This window comes from Gracilinanus agilis, chromosome 2 (assembly GCF_016433145.1).
Source record: "Gracilinanus agilis isolate LMUSP501 chromosome 2, AgileGrace, whole genome shotgun sequence".
Classification (NCBI taxonomy): domain Eukaryota; kingdom Metazoa; phylum Chordata; class Mammalia; order Didelphimorphia; family Didelphidae; genus Gracilinanus; species Gracilinanus agilis.
This window is the reverse complement of record NC_058131.1, coordinates 292,905,457-292,928,910: the sequence shown is the minus strand read 5'-3', so window position 1 is coordinate 292,928,910 and position 23,454 is coordinate 292,905,457. Positions and strand designations below refer to the sequence as shown.

Genomic DNA, 23,454 nt, shown 5'->3' with positions numbered 1-23,454 from the left:
TTATGTATGTAAAATGCTCTTAATAAATGTTTATGGTATCTGTTGTAGTTGTACCTGTATCCCTTTCTGTTTCTCTGTATGTACTCAAGCTTCTGTGTGTGGCTAGATCACTACCTGTCTATGAAGATATGGAATAGCTCTGTGTGAATTAATGTGTGTGAGTGTGCTAATATGTAAGATTTCTGAATTTTTTACAACTATAGGAAAACTATTTTTCTTTACACATTTTAGAATACGTTTACATTTTAGTTCCCCTTATGAATTTAAAGTCTCTTTGTTTAACACCAAAACAAAAAGAAATCTATCACATATAACTTGGTTTGCTCATAAATTCCATTTGGAAATGCAAGGGTCTACATGGGAAACATATTTAGAAATGGGAAGACCTAGATAAGAAAAAGTAGAACAATTAAGTGATGAGGTAAACATTTTTCCCTGTCTTTAATCTCCTTTCATGATTTTCAATGTTAAGAATAATGACAATGATGTAGTTTTCAGGGTTGTTTTTTCCTGGTTATTTACCAACTCTTCCCTATATTGCTAAGCATATGTAGTACCTATCTGTTTCTATTTCTTTGTGCATCTAAAGATAGAAATGTTTTCCTCACAACTAAAGACTGAACACAACTTGTCTTGGCATCAAGGAAAAACAATTGGCAGATTAATCCATGTTTCTGTTTATGCTTCTGTTAACCAAATTAGTCATTATTTTATATAAGCATGATTGACTCCAACTCATAGGATGCATTAGTAAATTAAATTTATTGCTTTTATAAAAGAATCATTTCACTGATAAGTTTGAATTTTCTGTATCATGTAGTTCACCCCTCACTTTCATATGCTGACATCTCTAATCAAATTAGAAGACCTTATTAAATAAATCATTAACCTTGAGGATAGAAGCAAGAATAGAAGGTATCTATTTGGTAATTGTTTTTCCTCTGCTTTTTGGTTTTGAGACAGAGTGTGCATATTTGGAATAGGAGTTTCTATTACTCAGTTCCTCCTGACTGCTGATTCAGTGTCTCCTTCAACCCCTGAATGTAGAGGAACATAGGGTTGAGAGATCAGTGAGGAGCTAAGGGGCTTCCTGGGTGGGCAAGGGAGAAAAGGGAGGTGGGGCTGGTGTTGGGTGAGGAGTCTGGGTCTAGTCAAAGTCAAGCTTAACTCTTTGACTTTTTCCCAAACAAAGACTCTGGAGCCTCTGGCACCTCTCCCAATCACAGCCCCCATTATTCCTAATGTGTTTAGGGAGGAGGGCACAAATCCTATGGAAAAAACCCAGGAATGCAGTATTTAGTATCCTTGAGTTCTAGACTAGGGTGGGGGGATTTACCCCATTCCAGTTATGGTAGAGTTAATGTTGGTGGGGGTGGGGAGTGAGATCACCTCTGGCCCTGCTCAGCACAGATGGTCCTCATTAGACTGTGTGGTTTTGCTTGTTGGCAATTCCAGAGATACACCATTTTGCAGATTTAGGGTGGGTGAGGGGAGTAGAAGAGAGACCAGGGAAAGAAAACCTGTAACTTGGGCTCTATCTTCTGCCCTACACTGTGGGGTAATGGTTTCTTTCTTGAGGAGTCAGAGTGTAAGCCTTAAATATATTTAAAGATCTTCCTCCTCCAAGGTATCTGGTATCCTTCTTTCTATTGTCCACTAGAGAAGAAACTAGGACAGAAGAAGAGTTGGAAATAAAGAGACAGGGCCATGGTTAGGCATCTCTTGCTAAAATATATATGTGTGTATGTATGTCTGCGTATGTGTGTGCACCCACATGTGTGTTTACATTTGTCTCATCTATCTCTGACTCTCCTCTAATTTGGTTACTATTAAAAGGTCTGTGAATCAAGGAGAGGAGGAGGCTACAGAGCCAACTATGTCTATGCATGTATATATAAGTATGTGTGTGGGAGAGCATATGTAAGTGTGTGTTTGTGTATGTGAACTAACAGTCTCTGTCTTTCTCTCTCTCTCTCTCTTTTCTCCTCCTCCCTAGCCCTGTTTACCATGGGAGGGAATGCTGAGGGCCAGCCTTGCAAATTCCCATTCAAGTTCCAGGGCACCTCTTATGACAGCTGTACTACTGAGGGCCGAACAGATGGCTACCGCTGGTGTGGAACTACCGAGGACTATGATCGTGACAAGAAATATGGCTTCTGTCCCGAGACTGGTGAGAGTCATTGCCTTGTACTCTGTCCTTCCACATAGCCATGAGAAAGTATTTGGAATGATATCTCCTTATTCCTCCCTAACCCCAGCCCCATATCCCAGGACCTCTATCTGAGAAATATCTGAGAAATGACCTCCTTCCTCCTCCATCTAGATTCCTGATCAGGTTCCCCCTTGTACCCTTTTGGACAAAATCTCACCTCAGAAATCTAGAGTGATGACAATTTTTTTTGGCTTATTTTTCTTTCTCTCTGTCTCTTCCACTTATCTCTGTCTATGTCTATCTGTGTTTCTCTCTGCTCCTGATCCTTAGTAAAATATTCCCTCATCCATTCATTTCATTTCCTTATCCATTCAATAAATATTGAGCACCTTTGTTCCTAGGTCAATGGAAGACTCTATGGGAGATACAAACATCTCAGGCAACTTGATGGGTACCTCAGCTCTACTCTGCTTAAATTTCTTCTTTTTCCAGCATAACTACCTACCTCCTTTAATGGAGAATTCTTGACTTGTTTGGGAAAAGGTAGGCAGGAAGAGTGGAGAAGCTGCCATTAGACACACTGACCATCTGAGAAGTCTCTCCTGTAATGATTTCTTCTGGCCCTCCTTCTCTGGTCCTTCTCCCAGGTGTCCTTTGCAATTCCCTATCACCTATATGCTTTTCTTCTCACAGCCATGTCAACTGTTGGTGGGAACTCTGAGGGTGCTCCCTGTGTTTTCCCCTTCACATTCCTGGGCAACAAACATGAATCCTGTACAAGTGCTGGCCGAAGTGATGGCAAAATGTGGTGTGCCACAACAGCCAATTATGATGATGACCGAAAGTGGGGCTTTTGCCCTGACCAAGGTATTAGGGATATGTGGGAGGAACAAGGCAGATACATCTACATTGCTGAGGAAAGATATCATTTTCCTCCCCCACAACAAGCAGATTCAACTTCTCCATGGTCTTTCTTTCCTCATCCACTCTTCAAGTATAGCCATATCAGTCTCTTCTGGACCAAAGACTACCCTGAGAATGAAAGAGAATTTCCTTACCAATTCAGCCTCTTTCCCCAGGACCAAAACCAGACTTGTGGAGAATATTAAACAAGTTCTCTCAGTCATATTCCTAATTATCATAGAATGATAAATTTAAAGCTGGAAGAACAATAGAGATTAGGTAGTCTCCTTCCTCCTCAGATGAGGAAACTAAAACTCAGAGGAGTTAAGTAATTTGCACAGTCACAAAGCTGCCATTTTAACTAAATCTTCTCACTCCAAACCTAGTACCTTTTGCATTGTACTTTGTTGCCTCCAATATTTCAGTATATACCATATACGAGACATTGTCCTAGGAATTAGAGACACAGATTAATAAAGTACAGTAGTCCTGGTCCTCAAGGAACTTACAATCTAGTTGAAGAGAAAGAATCACACAGAATTGTAGGGGCTCGAATCAGGAAAAGACCTCTAGGCTACCTAGTCTCTGACCCAACCTATACCCGGACAAGAATTCTCCCTATAACATCCCCAACAAATTATTTAGCCTTTTCTTGAAAACCTCTGATGGAAAAGAATTCACTACTTCTCAAAGCAGTCAATTTCACTTTTGGACAGCTGTAATTTTAAGAAGGTTTTTCTCCTATTAACCTAAAGTTTGTAGTCAATGTAGTAAATAAGATAAAATACAATGCTATTTATGCCCAGTGCCAGGTGAAGAACACACACAGTGAATAGAAAAGCCAGAAATACTTATTTTTCTCATAAGCCTTTTTTTTGTCTCAATCACCTCTTCATTTCATTCTTGTCTTACAGGGTACAGCCTGTTCCTTGTGGCAGCCCATGAATTTGGTCATGCTATGGGGCTGGAGCACTCAGAAGACCCTGGGGCACTGATGGCACCAATCTACACATTTACCAAGAATTTCCGTCTGTCCAATGATGATATCAAAGGCATTCGGGAGCTGTATGGTAAAATTTCAGGCCCAGGATGAGACACAGGGACTAGATCTTTCTCTAGCATTACCAAAAAAATATAGGCATGACAAAATAGCTCAGAAAGAGCAACTTCAGTTTCACTTATAAAATACTGGCCAACAAGTCTATCAAATACCAGTAAGATGGAAATCTTACTGTGTGCCATCTATAACAATCTACTAAAAATACCACATTGTGGACAAAGAAACTTAAGAATGGAGAGAAAATGAAGTTGTGCCAAGATGGGACAGAATGGTGGGAATTGTTGGGAACCTCTAGTACAGTAATTAAGGGGCTTATGAGGTAAGACTCCTAAGCTAGCTAGAACTTGTTCCTTCTAGGTGTAGATGGAGTAACAGTATAGGTAAGAACCATTCTGTTTGAACATGGTGTGTATGTGTGGGTGGGTGGGTGAAGGTCTTAGATCACCCCCCAATTCTGGGAGAGGAATTGAAGGTCATACATGCTTCTCCCAGGGGCCTCCAATGACACTGGCACTGACACCGGTACTGGCCCCACCCCCACGCTGGGGCCTGTCACTCCTGAGATTTGCACAAAGGACATTGTGTTCGATGGCATCTCACAGATTAGAGGAGAAACATTCTTCTTTAAGGACAGGTGAGCTATGACTCCTACTTCTATTCTCCACTCCTTATTCCCTGTTCCCTATCATGAGTGCATTGCCCCCTTGTTTCTGCCTTACACTTTTACCTTTCTGCTGGGGTCAGGACCCAAGGAGGCTTCTCTGTGCAACTCCAGTGCCAAATCAAACTGTTCTGATCATGGGAAGTAAGTAACTATAGGAACAGGAGAGAGATATGTGCCCTCCTCAGGGCTGCAATATGAGAGCCACAACCATCTATAATACCTTTAGTTAAGTGAGATCAGACTCGGAAAAATACAAAGGAACATTTAGAATATCATACTACACCTGGAACTGTGCAAAGAGACCAGAATACATTTATTATTGTGGGTGTAAATGTTGGCTTGGTAGCCAGCAGTTTGCAAGGGCATCAATGAAGTAAGGAAGCCCTGCTTTAACAGAGTTATTAATTTCATAGTAAAAAAAATGGAATGAAACTTTGGGATTAAGTTCCCTCATGTGACTACATAGGAGAGAAATTGAGGCCCAGAGTGTCTTCCCTAAGGTCGCAAAAATAATTGTTTGAGTTGAGACTCATCAGGAGATCCTTCCACTTAAAATTCTTTCTTAGCCTTTTGATGGGGAACCCAGTATAAAAGTAAGTAGGAAAAACAGATCTCCTCACAAAGGGCTCCAGATCTAAGATTAGGTGGAACCCAAAGAAGTTGGAGCCTTTCTATAACTCTTAAAGCCCTTGGATGAAGGAAGGTTCTTCTGGATTTTGTGTCCATTTTTTTTTACTGCACACTCTAGTCATGGAAACCAAGTAGGCAGGAGTGGCTGGGTCACAAAAACCTTTCAGTAGTAATGGTTAGGGAGGATGTCTCAGAAAAGATGTTGGGGCACAGGACTATCTCCATAGGAAGTACCTCAGTACAGCATCTCAGAGGGATCCCCTGATGACTCTCATTACCCTAGAATTTAAACTAATTCTTAGTTGCAAGGCATGGAGAACAAGCACAGTGCCAAGAAGCACTGTGTGGTCCTTAGATCTAAAACATGAGAACTCAGAATGTTCTGTAGCACATAAAACCCTGACCTTCACTGAGTTGAGATGATTATTTGTGATTTCTTCATTAAACAAGTAGCTCCTGGGATTAATCAACAATAATTTGCCAGGCTCCTCCTCTGTGCAGTTCCCTGGTAGAAGCCAAAGATATAAAAATTTAGAAGACACAGTTTTTATTCTCAGGAAGCTTGTAAACTAATATTGGAAATATGATAAATACATATAAATTGATGGCAAACAGTGCCTGAGATTGTGTGCTAAATATCTATTAGGGCACATAGGGGTATGGTGATTTTTGTTGTAAAAGTCATATTGACTTGTGTGATTCAAGGAAGTCTTTCTGGAAGAAGTGGGAGTGACCAATGCAGCTCAGGATATAGTGAGTACAACTCAGTTCACAGCATCTAAGCAAGCCTAACTTTTCCCTTCCTCATTCTAGTTGATTCTGTTTTTTCTTCCCTCTTCCATATAGCTAATGGCTACCATGGCCTGTGGCTTCCTCTGGGGAGTCTGACTGGGATAGGCCAGATATAAAGGAAATGATAGTTTGGGGGTTTGCGGAAGGGGTAGTGGGAAGTGGCCACAAGAGTGAATTGCCCCAGACTTTTTTGTCTGTCTACTCAGGTTCATGTGGCGGACAGCAAACTCAAGGGAGAAGCCCACAGGGCCCTTGCTTGTAGCCACATTCTGGCCAGAAGTTCCTGAGAAGATAGATGCAGTGTATGAAGCCCCACAGGAAGAAAAGGCTGTATTCTTCTCAGGTACAGATGGTTGGAGGGTGAGAGGAACAGGGGAACTGTGTTGTTGAACTCAGGAACATTGGGCAAGTCACTTAACTGTTCTGTTCCTGAGTTTCTTCATCTGTGAAATGAGGGACATATGGGCTATGAGGTGCCTAATTCTAACTCTATCCTATCTTGATAATATAATCGATAAAATAATAATAAAGGATGAAGTCCTTCTTCATCTTATCCAGTTGATCTAAGACTTACACATACAAATTCAAACCAGTTCCTTTCCCCAACCCCTCGGGTCCTTTCCTTTCATCTCCTTCACATAGTACTTCATGCTCCCTTCTCTGAAACAAAACAAAACAAAAGAAATACAAAACAAAACAAAACAAAATATCTGCTTTCTCCTCACCTGATCATTTCATCCTCTGCCCTTCCTTCCAGCACCACCTTCCAAATATCCCCAAACTCTCTTCATGGCTCTTTTCACTTTTATCCTCTCTTCCTAGGCTAACAGTGAGTCCATTGTCTGCCCTTGTCCTCCTTTCATAAAACTATGTGTTCTAAGGAATCGTTCCCATGATTGAACTTGTTATTTGGAAAGAGATCTTCCTATGATTAATAATTCCTGTACTAAAGAGGTTCAATCACAGAGAAGTCCCACCAGAGATGGATGTGGGGTTAGAATGGTTGATTAGTGGGAGGTATTCTTTATTCCTAGATCACAAGCATAACTTTAATCACCTTTTCAGGGAATGAATACTGGGTCTACTCTGCTAGCACCCTGGAGCGGGGTTATCCTAAGAAGCTGACTAGCCTTGGGTTGCCTCCAGACATTCAACACGTAGATGCTGCCTTTAACTGGAGCAAAAACAAGAAGACATATATCTTTGCTGGAGACAAGTTCTGGAGGTAGGTTATGCTGGCTCTTCTTGTCAAGCAATTTGATAATTTTCTAAATGTTTTCACATTGATTTTCTACACCAAGACTCCTGGTTCTGAGGTTTTTTCTTGTGGCAGGCCTACAGACTTCCCTAGACATGGAAAATACAGGATAGTTTTCTCAAAGGCAGTGGGAGAGAGAAGAACAGAAAGACTGAATTTAAGGGCAGGCATCAGAGTGTCTTGAGGCCACATTCTGGTTTGCAGAAGAGAAAGGAAGATCTTTATCTCACTGTTTCTGTCTTGAGTTTGAGCAACTGGCTTGCTTGCCATGTAATGATGATCTTATGAGGTCAGTTGACTGGATCCTATATCCTATTTCCATTTTATGAATAAGAAGATAAATTGGATTATGAGCTAAATGGCACATTAGAGATAATCTAGTCCCACTTACAGCCACACAAATAATAATAATGGCTGAAATTTATTTGGTACTAAAAAGCTTTTAAAGTACTTTATGCATATTACCAAGTATATACATATATACATGTTACCAAGTTTACATATATATGTGCATATACACACTACTGAGTGTGTACTTTCTCTCTTCATATATGAAGATAGAGAGCCTGCCTTACTAGCTGTGTGACTATGTGATCTGTTTGTCTCAGTTTCCTTATTTGTAAAATATGCTAGAGAAGAAAATGGCAAACTATTCTAATATCTTTGCTAAGAAAACCCCAAAAGGAATTACAAAGAATTTGATCAGATTGAAAATGACTAAAAATCACACATACATATATATATTTATATACACACACATATATACACATACACATACACACATATATGTATGTGTATAAATTTATACATTTAAGCCATTTAAACCTACACTACGAATTTGGGGTCACTTTCTATCTAATTTAAGCCTCACAACAACCCAATGAATTAAGTACTATATCATTTTACAGATGCAGAAATTGAGGCTCAGAGAATGAAGTAACTTAACCATGATCATCTAGCCAGTGTCTGAAGTCTCCAGCCTGAGTAGTAGTTAGAGCAATAGACTGGGAGTCCTAAAGACATGAGTTCAAATCTAGCCTCAGTCTCTTTATGATATGACCCTAAGCAAGTCATTTGATCTTTTTTAAACATAATTTCTTTATCAGAAAAATGTAGATAGCAATAATACTTACCTCCCAGGGTTGTTCTGAAGATAAAATGAGTTAATATTTTAAATTGATTTTTATTTTTTCAATTATAAGTAGAAACAATTTTCAATCATTGCTTTCTGACATTTTGAGATTCAGATGAGTTAATATTTGTAAAACACTATCTAAGTATTTTTATTATTTCATAACTCTGACTCTACTATCTAGTCCAGTAGACCACCCAAGCATACACATATACCCACAACCCATTTTGCAAATGACAAAGCTGAGGCCCCAAGAGAGAAGGCGACTTATGCTACATCATAGGAATAACAAGATACAGATCTGGAGTTTGAAGTTGGGTCTTCTGAATCTAAGCACAGTAGATGCTTTTCCACATCAAATTGAAGCTAAATGACTTCTCTAAAGCCCCAGTGAGTGTTAATGCCAGAGTGGTTAGAGTCAAGTCCCTCAGCTCATAGTCTGCTTTCTTTCTGACTCATTACACTCCACTTTTCAGTGTTTGGGCAAGAATAGGTAGGGTGGTTAATAGCTTTCCCCAATGAGATCCTCTTTCTTCGGCCAAAGCTCTTGAATCCAGCACCACCTACACTGGCTGGCTATTAAAATACACTATCATTCCTACACCCAAAACATTTCTTTGAGGAGCTGTTTAAAAGACCCAGGAGGGGGCTAGGGCACAAAGAGGGGGTTCCTTCTACTCCTTCCTTCCTCCTGGTCCTCTTAAGTGCTTTCCATTCCTGCCCTGATCTCAGAGGCTGGTTCTGTCTTAAGTCTGCATTAAGATAGATTCCAGATTAACTATTAAGTCATTCAGCAGCTGAAGTTGATTTAGAACTCATGGGGAAGAGAAAAGCAAGGCAGCCTGCTGCACATAGACACACCCAAATAAGTACACATCCTATAGGCACAGACCCAAAGACACATAAACCCACATAGGAGCATAGGTGTGTTGACACAGACACACAGAAACACCTAGGCAGATCCCCTGCCCACACAAGTAAAAAAAACTGAAATTTGATTGAGGCTTTAAGGTTTTCAAAACACATTCTATATAGTATGGCAAAATAGAGAGAGCTGGCCTTAAAACCAGGAAGACCTGTGTTCAAACTCTGCGTTTCACACATACTTTTGTAACTCTGGCCAAGTCATTTAATCTCTCAGTGTGTAGGCAATTCCTCAAGACGAGTGAAAAAAAGGCGTGGATTTTCTTTGGGAGAAGAAATCTGCCCACTGGGAGGCTCTATCTGTACCAGTGAAATCTCAAGTTTAGTCTCTCAGTGTCTAGGCAACTTCTCAAGACAAGTTGGAAAAAAGGTGTGGATCTTCTTTGGGAGAAGAAATCTACCCAGTGGGAGTCTCTATATCAGTGAAATCTCAAGTTTAGTATTTTTTTTTACTCAGATCTTTTTTCTTTTTCTTTTTTCCTTTTTCTTTCTTACTTTTTCTTACTCAGGTCTCAAAACAACCCTGTGAATTAGGTACTACAGGTATGATCTCTACAAGTATCATTTTAAAGATGAACAAAGATTAGAGAGGCTGTTGCTGTCCTGTACTTACACAGCCAGGAAGTTTCAGAAGCAGGATTTTTGAAACTATATCTAGCTCATTCTAAGCTTCTGTCTGGTTAAGTTTCTACAAAAAGTCTCTAGGAACTACTTCTCAGATCTTCTCTTGCATCAGGCTCACAGCCTTGCACAGACATGGGAAGTACAGGAGAGGTTGCTACAGAGCAGTGGTAGCAGGAAGAACAAAGACTGTAAAGAGCCTCTCATTTCTTGAAGCCGTGCCCCAGATTTGTAGGAGAGAGAGGTATCTATATCTCACTGCTTTTGTCTTAATGAGCTTGAGAAATTGGCTTGTTTGCCATGTAAACATGACTTGGAAATATTTGTCAGCAGTAATCTCAGCTTATGCTGTAGATGCAGCCCTTGAGGGTTAAACAGGATCATGGATTTAGAGCTGGAAGGGACTGAGTCCAACTCCCTAACACTTGCCAGGAAAGCAGGCAGCCTGCTTTTTTCCTGAGCATGCCTGGGTGCTGGGAGAGTTGATAGCAATGTCTTCTATAACTTTGTCCAAGACATGGATAAAACATTTGGAAAACTCAGGGTTGAGCAGAGTCCTTGGGCCTTCCATTAGAGATTTCAATTAACATTGAATCATTACTGTCTTTACTTTCTGTTTGCCGGTTCAGAGTGGTACCATGAAAATTATAATGACTTTAGAGTTAGAAGACCTGGATTATAATTCTACTTAACATCGTACACTACCTGTGTGACTTTAGGCACAAATTTTCACCTCTATGGATCTAGAATTTCCTCAACTGAAAATGGGGGAGGAAAGGAAGGGGATTGAACTAGGTAGCTTCTACTATCCGTTCCAGCTCTAAATCTATTTTTATATGATAAGGACAAACAGACACAGTTCGTAGTTTGGGAATATAAACCAGTCTGATAAGAGAGATGTAAGCTCTGCGTATGTAACAGATAGAACACACAGGACACAACAGAAAAAAACCAAACTCTTATAATATGCAAACAACTGTAAAATATTATAAAAGTACAAAAACTTCAAAGTAATAGAGAATAAAGAAGGCCCTGGTATTTGTATAATGGCTCATGTAGTAAAATCAAAAGAATACTGGGTTCAGAGGAGTAAGCTCTGAATTTCAAATTCTGAATCTGCTATGTAATATATGTATGAACTTGGCTAAGTCATTTAATGAGTGCTATTTTTTTTTATATAATACTTGCTATGTGCCAGGTATTGTGCTTTACAATTATTACTTCATTTGATTTTGACATCAACCCTGGGAGGTAGTAGGTACTAATATTATCCGCATTCTATAGATGAGGAAAGTGAGACAAAGAGGGGTTAAGTGATTCGCATGGGATCACACAGCTAATAAGTGTTTGTGGCTAGGTCCCAGTGCTCTATCCGCTATGCCAACTTCTTTGGACCTTTTTTTTTTTATCTGAAGAATTAAGGAATCAAACTAGGTGATCTGTAAGGTCCCTTCCAGTGCTAAATCACCAACTGGAATATTCAAGGAAGACTTCCCAGAGGAGAATGACTTTAAGTTGAGATTTGGAAAAGAGGTATATAGACTATCAGAGAGTTGAAGGAACTCTAAACAGACAATGTGTCCTGTGTGAAAGTTCGTAGGTGGGAATAAAAAAAGCATGGTATGGAGGGTGGGGAGCAGAACGTCTTGGCTGGATTCAAAGGGTGGAATAATAAAAAGGGTCTCATAGCTAACATTTATATAACACTCACTTTGGGCCAGGCTCTGTGCTGAACACTTTATAATTATTATCTCATTCAGTCTTCACAACAACCCTAGGATATAGGTGCTATTATTATCCCCATTTTATAGATGAAGGAACTGAAGGAAAATCACTTGCTTGGGTCACATAGCTAGTCAGTGTCTGAGGTCAGATTAGAACTCAGATCTTCCTGTCTGCAGACCTAGGCCTGTATGTACTTCATTACCTTGGGATCACCTTGCTCAACCTCCTCATATCTCAGATGAGTTGTCTTTGTCCTTATCTATTTCCAGGGTTTTTTTGGGTTTTTTTTTTTTTTGGAGGGAAGAAGATAAAATAAGGGGAAGGGAGGGGGAAGTGTAAGTGAACTTTCCAGTGTATAAAATATAAGGTATTGCTAAGAAATGGGATAAGAGAGACTGGGTGGGTGAGAGTGCCAGTGATGGCAAACCTTTTAGAGACAGAATGCTGGGCCCTTCCCCCACTCCACCCCACCAGACTGAGTACCGTGCCCATCATGCCCACCACTTACCCCATACAGGGGAGGGAGAAAATGCTCCCATTGGGCTAGTGGGAAGATGGGTGAGGATGTGAAAAAATGTCATCAAACATGATGGAGAGGGGGAGGGAGCAGCTCCACCCTAGTCCCTCTGCCTTTCTAGTAACGAACTCTGGGGGTGTGGGGCAAGTGGGGATGATGGCCACGTGCCCACAGAGAGGACTCTGTGTGCCATCTTTAGCACTCATGCCATAGGTCCTCCATCACTGCTCTAGGCTGTGTAATACAGAGCCATTGTAATAGTCCAGGTATGAAATGATAAAGGACTGTATGAGGATGATCCCCAGAATCTGAGCTTCATGACCAATCCTAGGTCAGGATGGGAGGAGGGGTAGAAAGGAAGGAAGCATATTTCAGGGAAGAGGAGGTTTTGGAAAAGTATCAGTCTTAGTAATGTGGTAGGGTAGAGAGGGAGAAATAAAGAATGACCTCAACATTGTCTGACTAGGGAGGGAAAAGGGTAGACAATCCAGTTTTATTCCTATAAGTTGATGCAAAGAACCTAGATTGACAGTTAAAATGCCCACAAACCAGCTTCAAACCAGCAACTATTTGTTACTCAGACATGGGAAAGCCTATCCCATGACTAATAGCTTTTTATAATAACATTTTATAAGATTACTCTCCCCTATATTATTGTTTCTGAACTTCATAATGCCTTGATGATCTTGGGCAGGGCAGGAACTATTATGGCTATTTGACAGTAGAAGTAATTAAAGCCCTGGGGCAGGGGAAGGAGGGATGACGGGCATAACTTCAACTTGAAGGAAACTCCCCAATTAAGTGGCCCAAGTGTTGCCCTTGATTCAGTGCTCAGCATGGGATCGTCATTGAATTAGAGAGCATCTAGTCCAACTTATTCATTTATATATAAGGAAACAAAGTCCTAACTGGTAAAGGGACTTTCCCAAGTTCATACAACTTGGTAAGTGGCTGGACACCAATTCAAGCCTAGGTCCTTTTGCTCCTAATCCAATACTTATTCCATTAAAGAAATCAGTTAAGTGGATAAAGACCTTTTTTACCAAATTTGTAGCTGACATAAAATTGGGAGTGAGAGCTAAAATTATAAGTGCTCTCATATTTGAACAGGTTACAATTAGAGATAAATAAAAATCAGTTTCTCAAGTACAGAATGGGGAGGATAACCCCAATTTGTCAAAGATCTATAGTTTTACTGTGCTGCAAATTCAGTTTGAGTCAATGGTTGATTTAGAAAAGCCATTAAAACAAATACTATCCTAGGCAGCATTAAAAGACACATAATATCCAGAACTCTGGAGTTGATAATTCTACTGCACTGTACTCTGGTCACATTATATCTGGAATAATATAGTCAGTTCTACTCACTACATTAAAAAAAGCCTGTATGTATATGTCATATGTGTGTATGCCCTATATATGTTACACTTTCTATACATACATATATATATGCACATACATACATATGTATAATATATTCTTACATCACCTTCATTTCCTAATGTATCCCTCATCCCTCTTTGGTAGTGGCATGTTTGATGTGGTCTAAAGAACTTGGCCCCTCAAACTCAGAGAACCTGGGTTCAGATCCCACCCCTGATGCTTCCTTTCTCTGTAACCATGGAACTGGTCATTTAGCCTCCCCAGGCTTCAATTTATCTTTTGAAAAATGTTGGACTTGTTCTAGATCACCTCTGGGTTCCCTTACACCTGTAGATCTATGGCCTTAACATTCTTAGAAGAAAGGATAAAAAAAAGGAAAACTATTTACCAAAATTAATTAACCTATGGAAAAATTCTAGTTATACATGCAATATTCCTCACCTCTACAAAGAAGATGGGGATGGAGGGACCATATTTTAAGGGCACTGATAAATTGGGGTATTTTCAGAAAAGGACAACCTAGATAGGTGTTGGCAAACCTTTTAGAGATTGTGTGCCCAAACTGTAGCTTTGAGTTGTCTGTGAGCCCCCTGCATTATGCCAGACAGTGGAAGGAGGAAGTGTTCACATTGGGCTGCTGGACAGAAGGGCAAGGAATGTCAAAATTGTCCTCAGGTGTGGTGGAGAGGGGGAATGGAGCAGCCCCCTCTGGCACGCCTGGCTTCATATGCCATGCCTTTGCCAGTAGGGACTTAGATGGTGAAAGGCTTCAAAGTCATGCAATACAATGACTTGGTTGAAGAAACTGAGGATATTTTGTCTGGAGATACTGCTTAGAGTGGCAACTGATAGCTATCTTTAAGTATTTATAGGACTATCAGATGAAAAAAGGATTAATCTTGGCCCCAGAGGGCAGAACTCTGAGCACTGAGTCAAGGTAGTTGAGAGACAGATTTAGGCTCAAGGAAAGGAAAACTTCTTAACATTAGAGCTACTTAGTAAGAGAATGGGAGACCTTTGGAGATTATGGGTTTCCCTTACTTGAAGTCTTCAAGTGACAGCTACATGATTCATTTACCTATTGGAGATTTCACAGAGAACCTTCTCAGATAGGTTAAGGCTGTGCTAGATAGTCTCTGAAAAGTTACCTTTTTATATGAGATATATTTTTGGATATAACTAACGTGAGAATTTGTTTCTCTTAAATAAGCATATTTATTATAATTATTGTTATGTGACATATGCTATATGTTAAAAATGGTAAAAAAATCTTTAAAAGAAAAGGTACCTTCCTATGTTGAGATTTTTTTATTCTTTGTGTGGTGGAGAGAGGGTGCATAGCAGCTTTGCAGGTTTTTCTGCAGAGTTCTTCTGTCAGTTAATAAGGGGTTTAGAATCTTGGGAAAGTGAGTTGGCCCTGGGAAACTTGTGGAGAGTATCAGGGTCAATCTGAGCTCCTTCTTTGGATTGAAACCTGGTCTATATTTTGGAGCTTTTCCTTTAAAAATTGTTAGTTTAGCTAATTCCTTTGAATCTCCCTAGCCTACCTTATTCCCACCTTCATTTTCACTACCTGAATGTCTGAGAAGTTTTGAAAGGAGAGTAGATCTGAGTGTTAGTTTCAAATCTTGATAGTTTAGTCAAATAGGGTTTACCCTTGTTACAAACTTATCTATTGAATTATTGTATCCAACTTTCCTACCCCTTTTTGCTACAAACCCTCTGGGAGCTGAGTAGGCTGGTCGCTACTCAGTCTCACTTTCCTGTCTCCTTCCCCCACCTGAAGCTTTCTCTAGGCGGCTGTTAGGCTTACCTAATATCCTCTGTCCTTTCCATTCAATCCTAGCAATCAATAAACCCCATTTGCCTTTAATCAAAATACTTTGGCTACTTCATTAGTTGATTAATAAGACAGGGAGGAGGAGAGAGAGGAATAACATACTCTCTGGAGTTTGAGGGAAGCTGGAGGTATCCATTTTGGAGGAAGTGTAACTTCAATACTTCCTCTAGTCCCTTTCTTAGGGAACCTGTGAAACTGACTAGAAGTAGCTAGTCAGTTTCAAACCATCCTTGGCTGGCTCTAACCTTGCTTTGTAAAAGTGTCCCTTTTACTTGAAGGGCTCAGTCTGTTTCCCTTCAGTGTTTGTCTCTAACCTGAGTATCCAGTCTATGGTTCCCTGCTGCTGTTGCCTGCCTTAACTCATTAGATTAACTCATCCTCTCCCTTGCAACTCTTTATACCTCAGTGTTTATATTCCCTAAACTCAGACATTCCCTTACTTCTACCACCTCAACTACCAACCTTCATCATTGTACCTTCCTCATCCACCTTTCTGCCTTAGGGATTCACAAACCCTATCCACAGTGCCTATCCTCAATTCCAACCCTACCTCTGCCTTAAATTCTCTACTACCTAGCCTATTCCCTTGATTACCTCCAGCCTTTGGTCCCTTGCCTTCCCTTATTCCCTATTCCAACCAGCTATTACCTATAACCTAAGCCCCTTATTACCTCCTTGCAATATTCCCCTAATACATCCTAACATTCCCTTATTACATTTGATAATATGACTAGCCCAAGGCCATACATACATTTAATGGAAGGGCTGACACTAGAACATAGGTCTTTTCTCTTCAAGTCTCATATCCTTTCCACTGCACTGTGCTATGACATTTAAGGAACTTGATCTATATTGCAAGGTCTATAGAGGAGTTTACCACCCTCCAATGGGGTCGATGGTGCAGGTAGACACCATAGAGGTCCTATTGGCCCTGTGTTAACTGTGTTTTCTACTTCCTCATATCTGCCCAATCCTGTTGCTCCTTAGGTATAATGAAGTTAAGAAGAAAATGGACCCAGGCTTCCCCAAGCTCATCGCTGACTCCTGGAATGGCATCCCTGACAATCTGGATGCTGTGGTAGAACTGCAGGGAAGTGGTGAGTTGTCCAGGCTTTTTCTGCCTTTCTAGGACTAATCTCCTCCCCCAATCCCTGTCTCAGTCCCAAGCTCCCTGTGGTTCCCCAAGCACACACTCACTCATTGTGTGGGGGAGGCATGAGCCTACCTAGAGAAAACAAACCAGCCCCTTCAGCCCCATGCTGGGAGAGATTCCAGAGCAGCTGACCTCTGCTCAGCTCAGCCTGGCTTCTGTCAGGAAAACCAAGAAAGGCTTCACTGGCACCCTTGCAGCTGCCAGCCTTAAAGAAAGAGTGGCCCTAGAATTGGGGTGGCCCATGCATACCTTTCCCTCCCAGGTTCTGAGACCCATCACAATTTATAGACCTGTCCTGTTTGAATTTATATTGGCAATGCTGTACCAAAGGACAACATTACATTCAAGGAATGACTCATTTCAAGGTTTAATTGAGATGTTACTGATGTATTCATGATTCTCTGCAGAGAACAAGTAGCCCCTGAACTGTTTGAGTTGTCCCTGGCCCCCTGGTGATAATTAGCCAATATTGAACCCTGGGCACCAATCCCTATTCCTGCGGTGGCTTTGAGGGATCCTCCAAGGTGTGGCTGGCAAGCTAAAGCCATTTGGGGATTATCAGAAGATCTCATTTAATATCAACAAGGATCTACCAAAAGCCTGCTTTGTCTAGCACTGTGCAAAGCATTGTGGGAGACATAGAAATAAAGTATCTAGCCTTTGCCCTATAGGAGTTTTTAATCTAGTTATAGAGACCAGACCAATATGGGAGAAATAATTATAGGTCAGCAAAATGCAGTATCAAATTCCTTTATAGATTGTAGAAATCATGAAGACTTTAGCTCTGGAGCTGGAAGGGACCTTAGAGAGATCATAGAGTCCATCATTCTCTTTTTATGGATGAAGAATGTAGATCCAGTGTAGTTAAGTGACTTGGCCAAAGTCGTATTGGTAATAAGCAAAAGAAGTGAGATTGAAATTCATTTCTGTACTGTGCCACACTGCTTTCCTCAAGAGTCAAACTTTATGCCAAATGGAATTTCAGATAAAGGGAAGATCAATACCTATCCCTGTTTCCTTTTCCTACCAGGACACAGCTATTTCTTCAAGGACTGGTATTACCTTAAACTGGAGAACAAGAGTCTGAAAATTGTGAAAGTTGGAAACATCAAATCGGACTGGCTGAACTGCTGAATTTTACAAACTCTCTATAATCCAATATTTACGTCTCTTATCCCTCCCTCCCTTTTCTGTCACTAGCTAGATCTGAATACTCGTTACTAGCCCAGGCTGGTACTGGTTGCCCCAAGCATTATGGACCTTCTGGTCAGTTCTCTCACATTTTGGTAATTTAAGATTTTGTACAGTGGCCTCCCCTCCTACCCCAATTCCCTAACCCAGGGATATAGATGTTTATTATATATACCCCCACCTCCTCCTTTTTCCTTTCCTCCCATCCTACCTCCAGGCCCCCAATAAGGGGTTGAGTGAGCCACGGAGGGTCTCTTTGGTGTTTACCCCCTGCCTCCATGGAGATACTTGGCTATCTTCTGGGTAGCCCTAACCGGGGCTTCCCTGGTGCTGTACCCCTTAAGACCTTTCTCTGTTCCCTCATGATATCTCTTTATCCTCAAAGTCCAGCAGACACTATCTGGATTGGGCACTGGTGGCCCTGACACCACACCATGTTGCCCTGGGAGGGAGTCATGTTCTAATGGCAGCTGTGGTGATCTGCTTTAACATGACCGGCTGCCCTAATATTAGATTCACTAGCTATTTGCTTCAATGCACTTTGGTCTTTTTTGTTTGTTTGTTTTTTGTTTAAAATTCATTTCTGGACAGAGGGACTCAGGTTTTCTGAAGTCACTGCATGATATGCCGGGGCCACATAATAATGTTTAACTAGTTCATGTTTAATACTGTTCTCCCTGCTGCTATAAGCCCTTCATAGCTGGTGAGGGGAGAAAAAAAAAGCCACAGTTCTTCTCCTTCCTACTCCTTCCTTCTCTGTGGGAAATGTCAACAAGTACCAATAAAGAAATCCATTGTGCCCGGATTGTTTGAGGAGCATTCCAACAGCTCATGGGAGAGATAGGTATCTGCAACAGCAGGAAAGAGAAGGAACTTGACAAGAGCAAGATTTCAAACTCTCCCCTCACTGATGGGGGAAAATGACCCTGCAGGCAAGATTTTAAATGCTTCACATATAATTTACAAACTATAAAATCTTTATAAAGCCTATGTAAAACCTTTATGAGACAGGAAAAAGAACATCAGGCTAGAAACAAGGACAGCTGGAGTCTAGTCCTGCTCTGCAACTAATTGGCTCTGTATCTTCAGTCAATTTACTTCATATCGCCAGACCTGTTTCCCCCTCTAAAATGTAGGGATGAGAACGGGTCATCTCCAAGGTGTCTTCTAATTCTGCCATTCCTATAATTCCTATTTGGAGTATACCATCTAGTACAGGGAAAAGACTAGGGTGGAATGAGAGTTATAAATAATGAATATAGCATTTATTAAATACTATATACAATGCACTGCATTAAGAGCTGGGGATACAGACAGAAAAACAAGACAGTCTTTACTCTGAGGAGCTCACATTCTAATGAGGGCAACAATACATATGGATGGTTTCAGTTGCAAGTCAGACAAAAAGCTCCATGGTTCTTAGAGTGAAACAACAAAGCCAAAGGTAATGTTTCTTCTTTTGTGTCACTTCAACTGATAAAATTATATCAGTTTTTGATGATGAATCATTTGAGAAGTACCAAGGATTTTGGTGACAAGAATTTCTTTTTTGGGTCTTCAAAAATGTGTCTATAGCACCTGTAGAAGCAATTCCCAAGTTTCATTTCCATAGGGATCCCAGGATGACAGCTGAGAGTATCAGGCTGGAAATATCACTATATCAAAAGTTTTGGGGTTCAAGGTCCTGGCTGTCTCTGTCAGGGAATGAGGGGTGATGGTGGTCAAGTTGTTGGTGGTTTGATCTGCCTGTGACATGCTGCCTTCTATTTCTCTCTCAGAGTGCTCTGCTACTTCAGAAAGGCTGGCTTGCCTGCCTTGGTGTATATCAGTTAGCTGGCAGTTAAGTATAGTGTTCTCAAGATGCCTTACATTAATGCCTTCTTTTTCTTCACCCTCTCACCCCCAAACCTATAACATCCTCCCCGCAACAAGTTCCAGAAGTTGGGAAAGAGGAAGCCATAGAGGCCAGCTGAATGTAGCCAGAACTGGGTGGAATTAGGGACAGGAATGAATATACAAAGCAGGTATGGAAAAATTCCCAGCCCAGTAGACATATTAGGATCAAGGGATTTAGAGATGGAAAGAACTTTAGAGGACATCGAGTTCAACCCCCTTAGTGTAGGGAGAGATAGAAAACTTAGACTCAGAGATACCAAGAAGTGACTTTTTCAGGACAAAAATATAGCAAGTAGTAAATCCAGGAATGAAATTCTTGTCCCCTGACTCCAAATGCAGTTCTTTATCCACTACACAAATCAGCTTCTTTCATTTCTGCCTCAGGATACTATTCCTGACAATGCTCTTTGGAAAAATATTAACAGTGCAGTTAACCTGTGGAGAGATGTAGTTACAGAGAATTTGGCCAAGACCCTCTACATTGGGTTCTGCAGAGCTCAGCCTCAAGTCAATGAATCAGCAAGCATTTATTCATTATCAATGAAGTGATAAACATTTGTGGGCCAGCTTCTAAGTATGGAGGTGGGGTGTGTAACATGATCAGGCCTTCACTTTATGAAGATCCCTGATAGGTGAGTGGAGGATGGACTGGAATGATAAAAAACTTGAGGCAGGGAGGCCAACCAGAAGGCTTTTGCTATAGTCTAGACATGAGTTGAGGGGGGTCAGACCTGGAGGGTCCCACATGGACTTGATCAACCAGTTACTTCTTGACTTCTAGTAGAAAGGCATTCCTAATTGGATAATCTTGTGCCTCACTGGAAAAGATATTGGACATAAAGTTAAAATAACCCCAAAGGTGATAAAATGTGCTTAATCACTCGATCACTCAAGAACTCTCTTCCCTCAGAACTATAGGCATTGGGAAGGAGAATTATTGCAGCAGTCTTCAAGGCATTGCCTCCTTTCTTTTGAAGTTATCTTGAGTCAGAGGCCACGGGAAACTTCAAGTTGCATGGGAAAAGGGTACTTGGGGACAAAATAAAGTGGGGAGTTAGAAGTGAAGCAACTATTATTAGCTAGGCAAAGAGAACCAAAAGAGGAACTGCATATTCTGATCTTTGTAGTATCCTTCCTCCTCAGTCACTTCTAGCATACAGTTTCCTGTTGCATGACTCTCAACTCCTTTTTACTCTATTCCACAGCCCTCTGTTCAAATCACCAGTTACTCAGGGATGGATGAAATAATAAGGTTTGCACAGTCAGGGATCCTTGCAAAGCCCCTTTATGGTTGGAAGGAGGATGGCTGAGGTAATAGGGAAGTCATGTGGTGTACAGAAAAAGTCCTGCCTTGGATTTGGAAAGTCTTGAGTTTCAGTCCCAACTTTGACAATTTCTCATCATGTGAACTTAGACCACTCTGGATCTGAGTTTCTCCTTATTCATAAAGTTGGAATAAAAATATTTGGGTCTATGTGAGGAAATTGCTCTGTAAACCTTAACGAATTACAAATAGGATTAGATGGTAATTTAAACAATCAACTCTCCACTAAGATCCTCTGTTATTTTAAAGGGGTCTCAGAGATGCTCAGACCTTGACAGATTCTATTACATGGAAAAATCTGCAAGCATGAAGCAACCTGTGGTTTGCTATCTAAGTCTTGTTTCACTAAGTTGGGAGAGGCATGTTTTCATGACATCAGATGAAGAATTTTGGCCACAGCAACTCATCTGGCGTATCTACTGAAGCTTGAAGAGAGACCAGTCTGTGGTGATGGAAATGAAATCATTGGATCCTTAAGTATCACGGTGGAAGAGCTCTGAATGTGAAATTTGGTGATCTGATCTGGAAGTTCAAATTTTGGTTGTTACTAGATGTGCGACTCAGGAAGACACTTCCCCTGTTTTGACCAAAGGAGAATGCAGTAAATGGGACTTTCCAACTCTAAAACCTCTGATCCCATCACTACTGGGCCTGGAGTCAAGAGCAAAGTGTGTTTGAATCCCGAATCTGACTCAGGGGCTGTATGACCATAGAGAAATCACAGTCTCTCTGAGCCCGTCTCATCTTTCGCAAACTAGGGATAATGGGAGGTGCATTACCTGTCTAATGGCAGATGTTTTCTAAGGAACGTTCTCTTCGAGGAAGGCTGTTTTGGGAGGAAATGTGTAATTCTCCTCATCCTTCATAATTTTCCTTCCTCAGAAGCAAAAGGTGCATGCATTTGCCTAGGAGGCGGGGACACATAGAGGCGGGGCCAACCGGAGGAAGCTGGCCAGTCTCTGTAGGAGGGTTCCCTCCTGCATTCTTGGGAGAAGGTGGGGTAGGACAGGGAGGGGAGGGGCGGGACCAGGATAGGTAGGGAGTGGACCTGTCCGCCTGCGCAGTGGTGGCCAGGAGCTGTGTTTGGGGCTCCTGCTCTGTACACCTAGGAGAGTGGAAGAGGCCACTCCAGCTCAGCATGAGCGGATGCGCGGAGGCCGCTGCAGTGGCGGCGACCTTGCCTGGGGCGGGGGTCAGGGACTCTGGGGGACCTGGCTTGCGGCCGCCCATGGTTCCCCGCCAAGCATCCTTCTTCCCGCCGCCAGTGCCCAATCCGTTTGTGCAGGATACACGGATTAGCGCCAGCAGCCGAGTCCTGGTGAGAGGGAGGGGCTGAAGAGGGAGAAGGAGGAGGGAAGAAGAATGGCGGGGGTGGGGGTGAGAAAGAGAGGAGGAAAGAGAGCTAGGGAGCGCAGAGGAGGGATTGAGTCCTATGGGAAGGCAGGTGCTTAGGACCAGGGAAGTCTATGATGGGATAAGGGTGCAAATCTGTGAACAAGTGCATGTGGAGAGGGTGGGTGAAGAATGACCAATCTGTGACAGTTTGAGAAGGTGGGTTTATGACAGGGAAGGAGCATATGGGGCTTTTACTGGGAAAGAGATGGTGAGTTATCACTTGGGAGATGGTCGATAAACCCCTGTTTAGGGGGTATTTATTTCACTGGCAAACTGGTAAAGGTGTCACATGGTGAAGTTTTACAGTAGGATTTAGAGTTATGAGTTAGTGACAAGGGGAGAGTCTTCAATATACGTGAACATAAATCTTTGAAAATTTATATTTGTTTCCCCAGTGCTTGGTATAGTATTTGGCACACATTAGGCATCTAATACTAATTAATTAATTAATAATTCAATATTGATTGACTGACTGAAAAGGAAAGTGGATGGAGTAAGTGAACTAGGGTCTGAATTTAGAAAGACTAGGTTGTCAAGACATAATGCACCACTTATTGGGCTGTATTTAAAAATGAATGGTGCCTAATTAGACATCCTCTACTCAGAAAATAAAAGTGTTTCTTGTCTTTACCATGCCATAAATGCATAATTATGTGTTTGATGAAGTTTCTTTTTCTTCATTTTTTTTTTTTTTTGGTAAACTGCAGCTTTTCAGCTACACACCCTAGACTTCCTCTTTGGTAAATGTGTAGATCCAAGGCAAAGATAGGCTATGGTAATCTGTGTTTGCAATGTTAGTTCTGCATCTACAAGTGACAGCATTTTTTTTTTGCTTCCTTTAAATAATACTTTGCTCTAAGTCATGCATAATAATTTAATTATTATATATCAGTG

General features: G+C 41.2%; 2 protein-coding genes across 2 annotated transcripts in view; both read left to right on the top strand.

Moving 5' to 3' along the window:
- The window catches only part of MMP2 (matrix metallopeptidase 2), a 32,745-nt gene extending 13,995 nt beyond the window's left edge, over window positions 1-18,750 (top strand). Inside the window, exons 6-13 of the mRNA XM_044661411.1 lie at window positions 1,997-2,170; window positions 2,846-3,019; window positions 3,970-4,125; window positions 4,608-4,749; window positions 6,408-6,544; window positions 7,267-7,426; window positions 16,589-16,698; window positions 17,785-18,750. Coding sequence (XP_044517346.1) covers window positions 1,997-2,170; window positions 2,846-3,019; window positions 3,970-4,125; window positions 4,608-4,749; window positions 6,408-6,544; window positions 7,267-7,426; window positions 16,589-16,698; window positions 17,785-17,888 — 1,157 coding nt within the window. The 3' untranslated portion in view covers window positions 17,889-18,750. The remainder of the gene's footprint in view (window positions 1-1,996; window positions 2,171-2,845; window positions 3,020-3,969; window positions 4,126-4,607; window positions 4,750-6,407; window positions 6,545-7,266; window positions 7,427-16,588; window positions 16,699-17,784) is intronic.
- Window positions 18,751-22,303: 3,553 nt separating this feature from the next.
- LPCAT2 (lysophosphatidylcholine acyltransferase 2) overlaps window positions 22,304-23,454 on the top strand; it is a 78,375-nt gene continuing 77,224 nt past the window's right edge. Inside the window, exon 1 of the mRNA XM_044659721.1 lies at window positions 22,304-22,483. Coding sequence (XP_044515656.1) covers window positions 22,304-22,483 — 180 coding nt within the window. The remainder of the gene's footprint in view (window positions 22,484-23,454) is intronic.